General features: G+C 40.3%; 1 protein-coding gene and 1 long non-coding RNA gene across 3 annotated transcripts in view; one reads left to right on the top strand and one right to left on the bottom strand.

Moving 5' to 3' along the window:
* Positions 1 to 13,744, bottom strand: part of LOC111867606 (regulating synaptic membrane exocytosis protein 1) — a 395,538-nt gene that overhangs the window by 104,109 nt on the left and 277,685 nt on the right. For both annotated transcript variants that reach the window (XM_033752742.1, XM_033752743.1), the window contains exon 12: positions 2,477 to 2,582. In XM_033752742.1, coding sequence (XP_033608633.1) covers positions 2,477 to 2,582 — 106 coding nt within the window. The remainder of the gene's footprint in view (positions 1 to 2,476; positions 2,583 to 13,744) is intronic.
* LOC117282566 overlaps positions 1 to 13,744 on the top strand; it is a 189,889-nt gene that overhangs the window by 109,491 nt on the left and 66,654 nt on the right. The window lies entirely within an intron of this gene.

Here is a 13,744-nt window from a genome sequence, read left to right as displayed (position 1 = left end):
CTGGGCACTCTGAAAGGGAGGATGTACGAATGATAAACACACGAGAGAAAATTCTTGAGATGGTTCAGAGAAGTCCGCGTCTGTCCACTCGTAGAATGGCCTCTCGCATCGGCGTATCACGTATGAAGGTGTGGCGAACGTTACACGATGAAGAGTTGTATCCTTACCATGATCAAAGGGTACAACATTTGGAACCAGGCGACCATGCACAGCGTATGGATTTGTGCCACTGGATAAAAGCTCATCCCTAACTCTTAAGCGTCATTTTATTCAGTGATGAGGCGTCTTTTACCCTGGACGGTGTAAATAATTTACGAAATGTGCATACGTGGTCCCATAATAATCCACATGAGATAATGGAAAAGAAATTCCAAAAGAGATTTTCCGTGAATGTACGTTTAATACAGTTATGTAGTCTGTTTATACCAGAATGCGTAGTCAGCCATGTTACGTCAGCGCTTGTCAGTCATGTGTCATGTATAGTGCTTGGAAACCTAAGGACAAGTATGACATGGCGAGCGAGTATTTTGTACTTCAATTTTATGGCTTCATGTCACTCACAAGTTAGTTTGATGTTACGTACATTATTAACATTACAGAATCCACATATTCCTGCCATTTTGAATATGTATTTTGTAATCAAGTGTGTAACACTGGTCAAAGTTTCACACTTCTCTGGCCATTATCTCCGTAACCGTTCAACTTTGGACATAGGTGTTTTGGGTTATATCGGCATACTTTAACATAAGGAACACCCCCCGCCCCGAAGTTTGGCACATTCCTCCTGGGACACTCTGTATATATGTTCAAGTGTCTTGTATACAAAAACAAAATACGGGACAATAACAACAAAAACTGCGAAATTTAAAATATTTGTATTCGTAATTTTTGTGATCAGCGAATGTGATTTGGTTAAAAGCGGATTTTTCTTACATGTTATAAGTAAAATATTAATATCTGTTGTTCTGTGTGTCCACTTAGAGTTATGGCACTTGGCACTCTGATTCTCAGATGTCGCAATATAATGTTGCAGTCTGTTTAACGTCCGCAGTTAAATTCTCCATCCACGCTTGCTTCGCGAGTTACGGATATTCCGCGACTTTGCTCCATAAAGGATCCACGAAATGCAGATTCTGAGTAAATACAAGAGAGCATCGAAAGTAAACATCTCCATGGTGCAGAATCCTTTTAGAAAAGCTGACAGCCGCTCAGCTAGCCACGACGTTTTATGAAGCCCGAAGGTTCATCACAATGTTCACAAGAAGTTGAAACTGGTGTTTCTTTGAGATTATTTTAACATTACAACGCTATCTATAGCCGTCATAGCGGCCGCGCGGTCTAAGGCATGAAATATCTTCGCCCGCTTGAACACTGGGATCGTGGGTTTGAATCCCTCTCAAGGCATAGATGTCTATGTTAAGTAGCGGCCTTGCGACGGGCTGATCCCCCGTCCTAGGAGTCCTACCGACTATCCTAGGATTAAGAAATTGAGGTGAAACGAAGCTTTTCACGGATGCCCTACGCTTAAAGTGGGAGCAACAGAAGAAAAAGAACAAGATGAAGAAGCTATCCACGCAATAAGTTTTCCTTCAGGTTTCCTGACTAAAATTTTGTATCCATTTCTCATCTCTCTCATGCATGCTACATGCCCCACCGATCTCATAATCTTTGATTTGATCATTCCAATAACATTTACTTAAGGAGTGTACGAGAATACAGTTTGTTGTTTATTAATTAAGTTCTTTTTTTGAATTGTTTCATTTTGGTCCGTTACACTATCAATCACAAAGTTAATAGAAGGTGCAGTACACAGCACACAGCACACAGCACACAGGAACATATCAAACCATAAGCCATACAACCTCAAGCTGACGTCTCCCATCTTCGGGATGAATTAACAAGGAGGAGTTCAGCATTTTATACCAAATATTTTAACATTTTAGCGTTTTAACTTAAAAATAAGTTCGGATGAAAAGTGAGAACTTGAGAGTGTACTCAACTATCTTAGCATGTTTTGTGCTTTTACACGTCAACATATCGTAGCAACGTCCACATGACAAACAAAATTGTGAACATCAAAAACAGTGACAGTGTTTCCATAATTGTAGCAAGTGCCTCTGATGATGGTTGTGTCAAACCGAAACATGTAAGGCAGAAATAATAATAAAAAAGTAACCTACAATTTGTTACACTCGACGGACCTTCTATTAACTTTGTAATTAAGTTCTTATTTAACGACGCTGTTAGTATCAAGACTATATAGCGTCTATCGTAGGTTGGATAATGAATGTGGAGCAATTGGTGGAATGAGAATTTGTAGGGGAAGCCGCAGTTTATAAAACTCCTAATCTCCAACCTCATATTTCCTGTTCCCTCTCAGATAAAAATATGCTCGTGTCTGCCAACTGAATAACATACGAAACCAATGGGAAAATAGAAAGTTTTAAAAACTTCCGTTACAAGCGACAGTACTCACAATTGTGACCCTCTTCGCCTCGTGCGCCTATCCTCATCCACAATGAGTCCTGGTGCGCCACCTGCAGTTGCTTCCGGGGACAGAGGCGAAGATGAGGTGTCGAACGCTGTAACACAAATGTAAATTGAAGACAGGAGGGAGAAAGAAAAAATAAAACAGACTATTAATTTGTATTTGTTTCCGTAGTTTTACCCAGGGTCAAACAGGCTGGGTGCATAAGAAATGAGAGCTTAAGTTTTCCTGATGTTACAAGGAGGGTGTAAATAGATCAATCGTCTCTTATTAAAAAAAAAACTAAAAAATCCGTGGCTTTAGTCCGCAGGCGAACCATACCGACCGGGCGATCGTCGCTTGTCGATGAATTTAGTGCCAACTTTAGCGGATAGAGAGTGTCGCGTGGTCAGCGCAACGAATCCCTACGGCCGTTAATTTCGGTTTTCTAGACCGGAGCCACTACTTTTCCATTCACGTAACTCCTCAATTATCCTCACGAGGCTGAGTGGACCCCGTTCCAGACCCACTACTTCTCAGAAAATCTGGTAGCGCCGGAAATCGAACCCGGGATCTCTGGCTCTGTAGCCAGGAACTCTGACCACTAGACCACAGAGGCGGTAAGTCTCTTATTTCACGACGGCTTGTTCAGAGTAATAAGCAATGTAAGGGGAAGATTACTTACTGGCTCATTCAGCATCGAGACTATACAGAATCGGATGATAATGTGACGTGTATGCCCACTGATAGGCAACGGTTCGGTACACATTCTCGCAACATACGCGCACGCAACAATAAAGGATATCCATTGCTAGGAAACGGCGCGGTAAACAAGGCTCGTCAATAATCTAGGATGTTTTCTTTGTGGTCCGTGCTGAAGGGTTATGGAAGGACACGGTCAGAAGACGCCACCGAAGGCCCAATGTATGAACAGAATATCTCCTTTGTCAATTACATAAAATATCTAGGTGTAATCTTCGATACGACGATTCATATAGACTGCATATAGAAATGATTGAAGCCAAGGCCTTAAGGACATTTATTAGATACTAATCCTCTTTCAAAAGTGAATGGTTAGGCACTAACATTAAACTTAATCTCCATAAGGCTCTGATCAGATCAGTATTGACTTACATTTGTCCCGCCTGGGAATTAGCGACAGGCACCTGCCTTTTAAATTTGCAGCCCATGCAAAATAAGGTTTTGCCCACCACTGGAAATTTTCCAAGGTGCACACCAGTCCGCGACTTGCACACAGCTTTCAACTTTCCGTATGTATACGATTATACAACAAAATTGTTCAGGCGACAAGAAGAAGTCATACAAAATCATGAGAATGAACATGTTTGCAGCACAGAACAAGGTGAAGCCAAACATAGAAAATATAAGAGGCTTAAACTTGTCGGTGGTCGAACTTACACCCGTTCAAATGACTAAGCTGCCGTTGTAGCATAAGACACGTAAGTTAGGCATGATCTGCTCTGTAAAGCCTGTACTGACAAAAGACTCGTATGTAATGCTAAAAGAAGAATTTTCAATAACATTATATGTGAGAAATATATATTTGACGAAAGGCTAAGCGTATTCATAAGAGTCAAACCCATCTTACCGTCAGAGAGCATGTTACATAAGGATTATTACCGCAAGGGTTCAGTTGGAAAAAGAAGTCTCTGGTCGTGATTCTCGAGGGGCCTGACGCTAAGATAAACCTCCAGTCGTAAAGTAACTTGATTTTGACTTAACAAGAAGGGCCTATGTTCTTCAACCATCCTAACTGCAACATGCTGCCGAAACCTGCAACCTGTAGCCTCAAAACCTCAAGCTGAATTTCGTAAGTTCAATATAACGCCAATAAATATTTGTATAGAAGTTTAATAAGTGGCTGTCTCTTCAAACATCGGCAATCCCACGCATACGATGTATTTTTGTGTTGCCTGAAAAACAGGAGCAGCGTCTGCTTAATATCTATACGAGAATTGCTTCTGCATAAAACACGGACCAGCTAACCTCCTCGCAATTAGGGCGCCCCAAACATGAACGTAATTTTGTGTATGAAATACGAATTTCCTGTGCTTCGATGTCATTTATGTTGTGTTCACGTACCCATCCAAGTAAAGCCAAGCCTTCTCTGAAAACTAAAAATGGCCGTGTTCAAATGCGTCGTCCTGAACTGACTGCAGACACTAAAATTAATTAACTGCATGAAGCAAAGCTCTTCTTGAGAAGCCGCCAGTTGCTCAACTACTTAAAAATTTCCCAACACGTTTTGGAACCCGAAAGCTCATTACCGTTTTCATACAGCCATCCATTGGTCCATATGCCGAATCTGATTAATGCAATCCACACCTACCCATTCTATTTGTCTAAGATCCATTTTAATATTATCCTCACACCTATGTCTGGGTCTTCTTAGTAGTCTCTTTCCTTCTGGCTTTCCAACCAAAATCCTGTTATGTATTCCTCTTCCCTTATGCCTTCTAAATGCCCTGCCCATCTCCTTGGCTTGATCATTATATTCGGCGAAGGGTACAAGTTATTAAACTCAACACGTTATTCTCACTGTAGGTAGCAGTAACAGAAATGGCGTCAGATTCCCTGGTCACGTAAGAAGAAAAGGGTGCACTGCAGTTCCTTTACGGCCTTAGTTGAAAATACTCAAGTTCGCTGTGTTTACTTCTTGCTGGGTGCGTGTTCGACTTGCTCGTCAGTCTTAAGAACTGAGGTAGAACCTTTCTCAGTAAAGTCGGTAGATTACTACCAGATTATACGGCGTCACATCCAAGAAAACTGTTCGCTTTACATTCGTCCAACAAGTTTTAGCACAGATTTATAATGTGGAGTTGTATATAAACATGTTCAATCTTTAAAAAGGTAAAGCCATCCCTGTAACTGGCCGTGAAGGACCATAGGGTTGTGAAACGTTGAGGCTCCCACATTCTCTCTAGGCAATCGACTCACCGACTGTGGTGAGGTTATTAGCCTTACGCGCCAGCCGGCCGCCCTTTACCTCCAGGAAGATTTCTGGTATTCATTTTTGTCAGGGACTGAGTCGACCCCAGGGCCATAGTGCGGCTGGAAGGATTAGGTAAATTGAAAAATCCGGTAAAGTCATTGGGAATCGAACCCGCAACCTTCAGGCTTGTAGCATATTGCCCTAACTCTTACGCGTTAATTCTCCCCGAAAGAACTGTCCCTGACCTGGTGTGAAGCAGAGATACTCACGGTTGTGTTCCACTCTAAGGAGATTATCTAGTCGTGCCGTTATATAATAGAATTTACGAAACGTAATATTCTTGGAGCCGCTGAGATATGCCTACTTAAGTCGGGGTTGAATCTAGGGTACTGGATATATCTTGGCTGGCCTAGAAACGGTTACACGTGCAGTCGTCAGACCTTGTTTTGGAATCCATTCATCCACCTACTTGCAGCTCAATGACGTCATAACACTCCCCGTCTTTGAAAACATGGGTTATATTTCACCAGTATTTGCCTGTATTGTGTAACCGTGAACTGAACTTAGAAATCCGCTCCAAAGAACATTATCATACCTTGGGCCAGCCCAGTGCATAACTGTGTATATATATATATATATATTATAGACTGGATTATGAGTGAAATGCAGTATGATTTTAAATTATTGTCGGGGTTTCCGTGGCCTATAATTTTCAAACAAGAAATAATAAGATAAAACTGCTGATAAGGTATGAAAATGTAACTCAGAAAGTTTCACTGACCATAGAATTAATGCTGCATAATGCTAAATAACTTCAACATGCGCATCTTTCTTGGCACATAAGATGTTCATGCGGTATTCAAGTTCTCTCCCGACAGTAATTTAGAATCATATTGTATGTGGAGTCGCATATACGACTCAAATTTTTCCAACAAATGTTGTTTCGTTTTTCTTTAAATAATATTAAAATATTCTTACTATAAAATATTTTAATTTCTGAAATAATATACCTTAACAGGGAGTTGGTGACTGACGGAAGAGCGTATTAGTCAATTTTACAGAATACCGTATTTACGCATGTATAGGCCGCGTGCGTGTATAGGCCGCAGCACAATTTTCAGAGAGAAATTATAGAAAAAATAATTTTCTTGGAATATTATTTCAGGAGTAGAACACCCTGTATTACTAATTATGAATATAATTTTTTTAAATGAAGTGTGATTTCGAATATAAGCCGCACCCCAGTTTTCCTCTTGAATTTTTGGCAAAAAATGTGCGGCCTATACATGCGTAAATACGGTACATTAGCATATACGTCTTGAAAGAATTTTCAGAGAAATTATTTTCATATTTAAAATATTGTAGAGACTTTTCAATGTAACTAAAACAAGACAAGTCTCAGGTGTAAGTACAGAGTGATTCAGAAAGATGGACACAATTTCAATTGACTATATTTCCTTAACTGTATGTTGCATTTGAATTCTGTAAAGTACATTTGAAAGAGGATGTTACAAAGTCTCTAGTACTACCGCTAGTGCCCTCCATCACCGCGTCCCGGGCCGATCGCGTGTATCGGAGGAGAACGTGGAGTGCATTCGAGTGAACTTTGAGCGCAGCCCAATGAAGCCAACCCGTAGTGCTAGTAGAGAACTTGGACTATCACAAACAACTGTGTGGCGTGTACCACCTCTTCCCACAAATTTGAATGACCTAAGAAACTGTATCACAGCTGCGGTGAACTCAGTGACGCAAGATATTTGTCATCGAGTGTAGGATGAATTCAGCTACCGTCTAGATGTTATTCATGCAGCCTGAGGAGTGGGGGGGGACACTGAACATCTATAAACTTCCATGTATGTATAATTAAGTGTAATTTACAGAATTCAAATGCAACATATAGTAATTCAGGAAATATAGCCAATTGAAATTGTGTCCATCTTTCTGAATCACCCTGTATATATACCGACAGCATTGCCCACAGCAGGTCACTTTAAACCTCGTAAACAGAAGCAGTCATGGTCATGTCGTTATTGCGAACTATACTCAAAAGTTTTGAATTTTTTTTTGTTAATTTTTGCTCGAAAAATATATTTCCTTTAATAATATTTCAAAAGCATCATCATCATCACAATAATACAGCATATAAAACACCATGTAAGGGAAGAACTTTTTTCTCCAGTATCTGACGAATGCAAAAGATCTTGTCAGTAGTTGATCTGTTCCGTCGAACCCCACACTGATGAATCCCCAAAAATTTCATCTACGTATGTTTGGACTATGGTCTGTAACATACAGAATTATTGGAGTTTTGGGCTTTTTCCATCCTCCTGTATTCTAGAGACCAGAAAACAAGACGTTTCGGAAAGTGGATCTGTTTCTGTCCTCGGGTGAACTGAGTAGGTGTCTTCTCCCCTTTCACCTGAGGACGGAAACAGATCCAGTCTCCAAAACGTCTTGTTTTCTGGTCTCTAGCATACTGAACGATGGAAAAGTAAAAAAACCCAGCAATTCTGTGTGTTAGACCACAGTCAGAAAATAGGTAAATGAAATTATTGGGGATCATCAGTGTGGGGTTCGACGTAACAGATCAACTACAGATCAGATCTTTTGCATTCGTCAGATACTGGAGAAAAAAATGGGAGTAGAATCAGACAGTGCATCAGCTATTCGTAGACTTCAAGAAAGCCTGTGATTCAGTTAGGAGGGAAGTATTGTAAAATATTCTAATAGAGTTGGGGTACCCATGAAACTGATTAGGCTGATTACAATGTGTTTAAACGAAACGTATGGTAAGGTCTGTATAGGTAAATATTTGTGTGATAATTTTCCTATCCAGAATGGTCTAAAACGAGGAAATGCTTTGTAGCCAATGCTTTTCAATTTTGTTTTAGAATATGCCACTAGGAAATAAAGTGGAACCGAAATTAAACAGGACACATCAGCTGTTGGTCTACTGGGCGAAAATACAGATACCATAAAGGAAAACATACGAAACATGCATCTATTTTGTATCAGTTATAAATAAAGAGTTGCCACTATTAAAGTTCCTCGTACAAACTTTAATTGACGCAAGTAAGGAGGTTTGTCTAGAAGTAAACACAGATAAAACTAAGTATATGTTGCTGTCTCGTCACCAAAATGGAGGGCAAAATCGTGACATAAAGATAGGTAACAGATGTTTTGAAAATATGACACAGTTCAGATATTTGGGAACGACGATAACAAATCAAAACCTGATTCAGGAGGAAATTAAGAGGGGACTGAACTCGGATAATGCTTGCTACCATTCAGTCCAGCACCTTTTGGCTTCTCACCTGTTGCCTAAAACATAACAATTAGAGTATACACAGGTGTAATTTTGCCTGTGGTTCTATATGGGTGTGAAACTTGTTCTCTGACAATAAGAGAGGGACATAGACTGAGGGTGTTGAGGAGAAAGTTTGGACCGAAGAGGGATGAAGTGACAGGAGGCGGGAGAAGACTACACAATGAGGAGCTTCATAAATTGTACTCTTCTCCAAGTATAATTAGAATGATCAAGTCAAGGAGGATGAAAGTGGCAGGGAATGCAGCACGAATGGGGGAGAGGAAGAATGCATATATGATATCGGTGGGAAAGCCAGAAGGAAAGAGTCTACTGGGAAGACCAAGTCGTAGGTGGGTGGACAATATTAAAATGAACCTTAAAAAATTGAATGGGATGGTATGGATTGGTCTGATCTGGCACAGTGGTACCTATGGAGGGCTCTTGTGGACAAGATAATGAAGCTTCGAGTTCCATAAAATGCTTGGAATTTCTTGAGTAGCTGCACAATTGGCAGCTACTCAAGAGGGGTCCAGCTTCATAAGTGAGTGAGTGGGTGTTGTGTAAATTAGAATAGTTCAGGGTTGTGTAACAGTGAACACTGTAGCGTGTCACAAAACATTTACACTTCAGAACATACCGTGGGGAACTTGACACTTGTTATCGTAATTACAGTTCAGCTGTAACATCCGTTCCTGGTTCGTATTCTGCGGGTTCAGTTTATATTCACATCACAGAGATGACATGGATTGTACCTTCGAATGAAAATTCTTTTGTCATACATTCTTTCGTTGAGAGACAGCTAAAAGTATGTTCTTTCGTCGAACACTGTTTCTCCCATACGGAGAATCGCAGATAAACTTTTAAACATAAAATGTGTTCCTGATGGAAAGAACGTTACAGTGAATATGTTGAAAATGTCTAAGGGTAAAAAGCCTTTCGAAAATTAGGAACAAGCACTTTTAAAGCTTTTATGTCAGATAAGCGAACTACCCTTTTCTCTCAAATGGTGTATCATATTGTCACGTGTGGAGGTTTATTCGTGACATATAAGATGGGCTTTGGATTTGATGACTAAATTTACTGACACCTTATAAACAAACAAAACAAAGAAACTCCGTTGTTTTAGTCCGCAAGCGAACTATACCGACCGAACAACCGCCGCTTTTCGGCGAAGTTAGTGCCAACTTTAGCGGATATGGGGTGTCGCGTGGTCAGCACACCGAATCCCCACGGCCGTTAATCTCGGTTTTCTAGACCGGAGCAGCCATTTCCTTGAAATAGCTCCTCAATTATCCTCACGAGGCTAAGTGGACCTCGTGTCAGACCCACTACTTCTCAGAAAATCTGGTAGCGAAGGGAATCGAACCCGGACCTCTGGATCTGTAACCAGGAACTCTGACCACTAGACCACAGAGGCGGTCTACATTTATAAAATTGGGGACTACAGGTAATAAAGCGCTATCGCTATTTCTACAAACTTTACGGTTCACCGTTACACTCCAACTAGAGGTCTCAGTCTTCACTACTCGTATCCTGGCAACGCATTTGAAATCCCACATGAATTCTTCTTTTCACATCCTAATTCCTTTCTTGCTATTATTCCACAACTCTCAATTCCGAAGACTCGACTCGACTCAACTGCATTCCTCTACTCCTAAGCTCATATCTTGGCAGGCTGCCGTCCCGAAACTCGACTAACTCTTCTCAGGTTAATTCTTCTTTATAAATACTTCACACGGACCACGCAGAAAACACAGCCTCTCTATCGTTGTAAAGGCGTGTTTACAGCGCTGTTGCATAGCAACGTAATTTACTCCATTATTGCTTGCTAATTCGTGACCGGGGAATTTGTTTACAGAGTCGTTGCCTAGCAGTGACCATCTATTCTGACTTCACTATTCCGGCTTTTTGTCGCCTTATCATAGTATAAACAGAGTTAACATAACAAGTGTTCCTCCCGATGAGGAGTGTTTGCATAACTAACCGACAGTTTAGAGAAGAGGCACAAGGTGGCGAAGTTGATGTCATCTCATATAAGGATCTGAGTGGTGTATGGTGATGTTATCGGAGTCGTGATTAGATGAGCAGAGGACTGAGAAGTTAAGCAATAGGAAGAATCATTAGCTTGCCGAAACATAAAACTCTCAGCATTTGACGCGATATAGTCCCGAAAACCATAGCGACCCATCTGTGTTTATGTTACGACTTCAACTGGAAATTTATGGAAGATTACATCTTTACCTAAAGATGGAGGCAATATGTTCTTACAAAACATCGGTTAAGTCCTACGAGTATACGCGGCGGCATATATCAGAAACGAGTAAGAACCTGAAGTCACAATTTACAGTCACTTGCGTTGTTCTGATAAGGTATGTTGTGTACATACCTTATGCCCTTTTCTCACTCAGCAGACTACAATAACGAAACCACCACCAGGCGAGCGAGTATGATCGTAACAAACGAACATTTAGAACGGATTTAACTGGAAATTACAGCCTGGTCTCCAGCTTTAATGACTGCTATACGGGACATGGATACTTCGAATAAAGTAGCTCGTATTTTCTTTTTATGTTCCTGCCGATAATATTAAACCCCCGTAGAGATGTCTAGAGGCCAATTACATCCAATTATATTTAATAATATAGGATTACGTTTCAGAGAAAGAGGACTAGGAGATTCTGGGAGGAATAAGTATAATATTTCTAATGAAATTAAATTCTATAGAAGTGAAATGACATTTTAGATCTCTGAACGTAGACGTCTATTCCCTTTAATATAGGACCAGTTCAAAATGTGAGTGGGCGGGTGGTGGGAAACGCAGGGGGAAATTATACAACACTTTAGTTACAAAACTTGAAAATAAACTTCTAAAAACTTGTTATAATATAGTATTTCTTGCCATACTTCGTTGCGAATTGCAATAAGTGACTATGGAGCCGAGCCCTTCTTGAGAAACCACCAGTCGCTCAGCTACGCAGTAATTTCCCAATATTTTATGGGGTCCGAATGTTCATTACCGCATTCACAAGAGCCCTTCATTGGTACATATATTGAGACCGATCAATCTAGTCCATAGCGCCCCATCCTGTCTCTCTATGATCCATTTCATCATCTTTCCACCTATGTCATGTTCTTTCTAATGGCATCTTTCCTTATAGTTTTCCCACCAAAGACTTTATGAATAGTTTGCCCCGTGCGTGCTACATTCCCTCTCCATTTAATCCTCTTTGACTCCATAATTCTAATTATATTTGGAGAAGAGTACAGGTTATGAAGCTCCTCATTATGCAGTTTTCTCCAACCTCCTGTCACGTCATCCCTCTTCGGTCCAAATATTCTCCTCAGACACCCTCAGTCTTTGTTCCTCCCTTAATGTCAGAGACAGTTTCAGAAGAATTTAAGCAGAGGCAGAAATATATCACAAGCATGGACATCATTTTTTTGCTGTAAAATATAAATATTCATAGAATTGTTGAGTTTTGGACTTTTTTCATCGTCCGATATTCTAGAGAATGGAAAACACGACGTTTCGGAAACTCGATCTGATTCCGATCTCTGGTGAAAGGAGGAGAAGACACCTGCTCAGTTAGGCCCCTTAGAAAGAGCTAATCTCAATCATTGGACAATGGAAGTCCAAAAACCCAGTAATTCTGAATGTTATACAACATCGTCAGAACCCTTTAGAATCTACCAATAAATATTCTTGTTTATTATAGTAAGTTACGGTTACTAAAATTGAAGTTTGCAATTCCTTCGCTTCTTATATTAATTAAATTAAGTTACTACAAGGGAAGATTATTCTGCCTGTCCGTTTAATGACTCTTTTGTTAGCTCAAGCTATATAGCGTCGAATAGTAGAATTACTGCTGTATGATGAATTGGAAAAAAAGCAGAAGGAAGCGGCCGTGGAATATTTTAAAGTACTATCAGGAGATTCATCAAAATGACTGAGAAGAACCATGAAAAATCTCTGGATAATCGGTGTTCCAGACGAGATCAGAATAGGTAAAGTTAACAAAAAAAATGTAAAGTTGCCCCTGTGCTCAACGAATTAAGCACTACGCCATGAAGGCGTATGGGGGAGTGGATGTATAGATCCATATTTTCTTGACCTCGGCACTAGCTGAAGGTGAGTGGTTAGCTTCACGCCTCTGCCGCTTTATCCCCGGGGAAAGAGCCTTCGTTACCCATTGGATAAGGGGTTGGGTGAACCCCAGAGCCGGTCTGGACTATTTAGGGAAGAGAAAATTCTTGACCCTACCGAGACTGGAACTCGCGACCCCCCAGTCGTCCAGCCCATAGGCAGTCGCTATACCGACTGAGTTACCTCGACTATTGAGATACGAACAGGGGATTACCAAAATGCAAGTGCGAAACATCATTACTTAAGCCAAATATTTTTTGGTTGAAGACTACAACATTCTGTTTCCATGTCTAATAAAATCTTTATAGACATGTCTATTATTCTTATTTTATCTTTTTCTCTTGCAGTTTCGTGACCTGTCATAAAAAAAGGTTCACAACAGGATACGTATAAGATATTTATCTCACTTGTACAACTTAAACTTTTTTGCCTTAAACAGTTATCGCTTCTGTTGGTATTGTATTTAACGATGGCGTAAGAACCAGTCACGTGCAAAAAAACAAAATTTTGAAAGAAAGGGAACAGATGTTCCAAATAATTCATGCTTGAAGTTGCTAAGGTGAAACTTCCAGAATGGATCTTCAATGTATATTGGCCAAACAGAACTCATTCTTTAACCAAACAATGCATGAAAATATGAATATTTTTCTACCCCATCAAAAAAAAAACAGTGGGCTTTTTAACGGTTCTTGCGTCAAATAATGCAGTGTATTGATTTTACATGGGCGTACTCATAGCCCATTTAACGAAATTGGCGTTTGATCGATTCTTGCGTCAAACTTCAACTTTCAGCTCAAACTAGAGCTGTAGTCCAGACTGGCTACTGGGCTTAAAAATATTCCACTTTAATAATAGTTCTCATTCACTCATGGA

Source organism: Cryptotermes secundus, unplaced genomic scaffold (genome assembly GCF_002891405.2).
Source record: "Cryptotermes secundus unplaced genomic scaffold, Csec_1.0 scaffold548, whole genome shotgun sequence".
Lineage (NCBI taxonomy): Eukaryota > Metazoa > Arthropoda > Insecta > Blattodea > Kalotermitidae > Cryptotermes > Cryptotermes secundus.
This window is presented reverse-complemented; position numbering and strand designations above follow the sequence as displayed.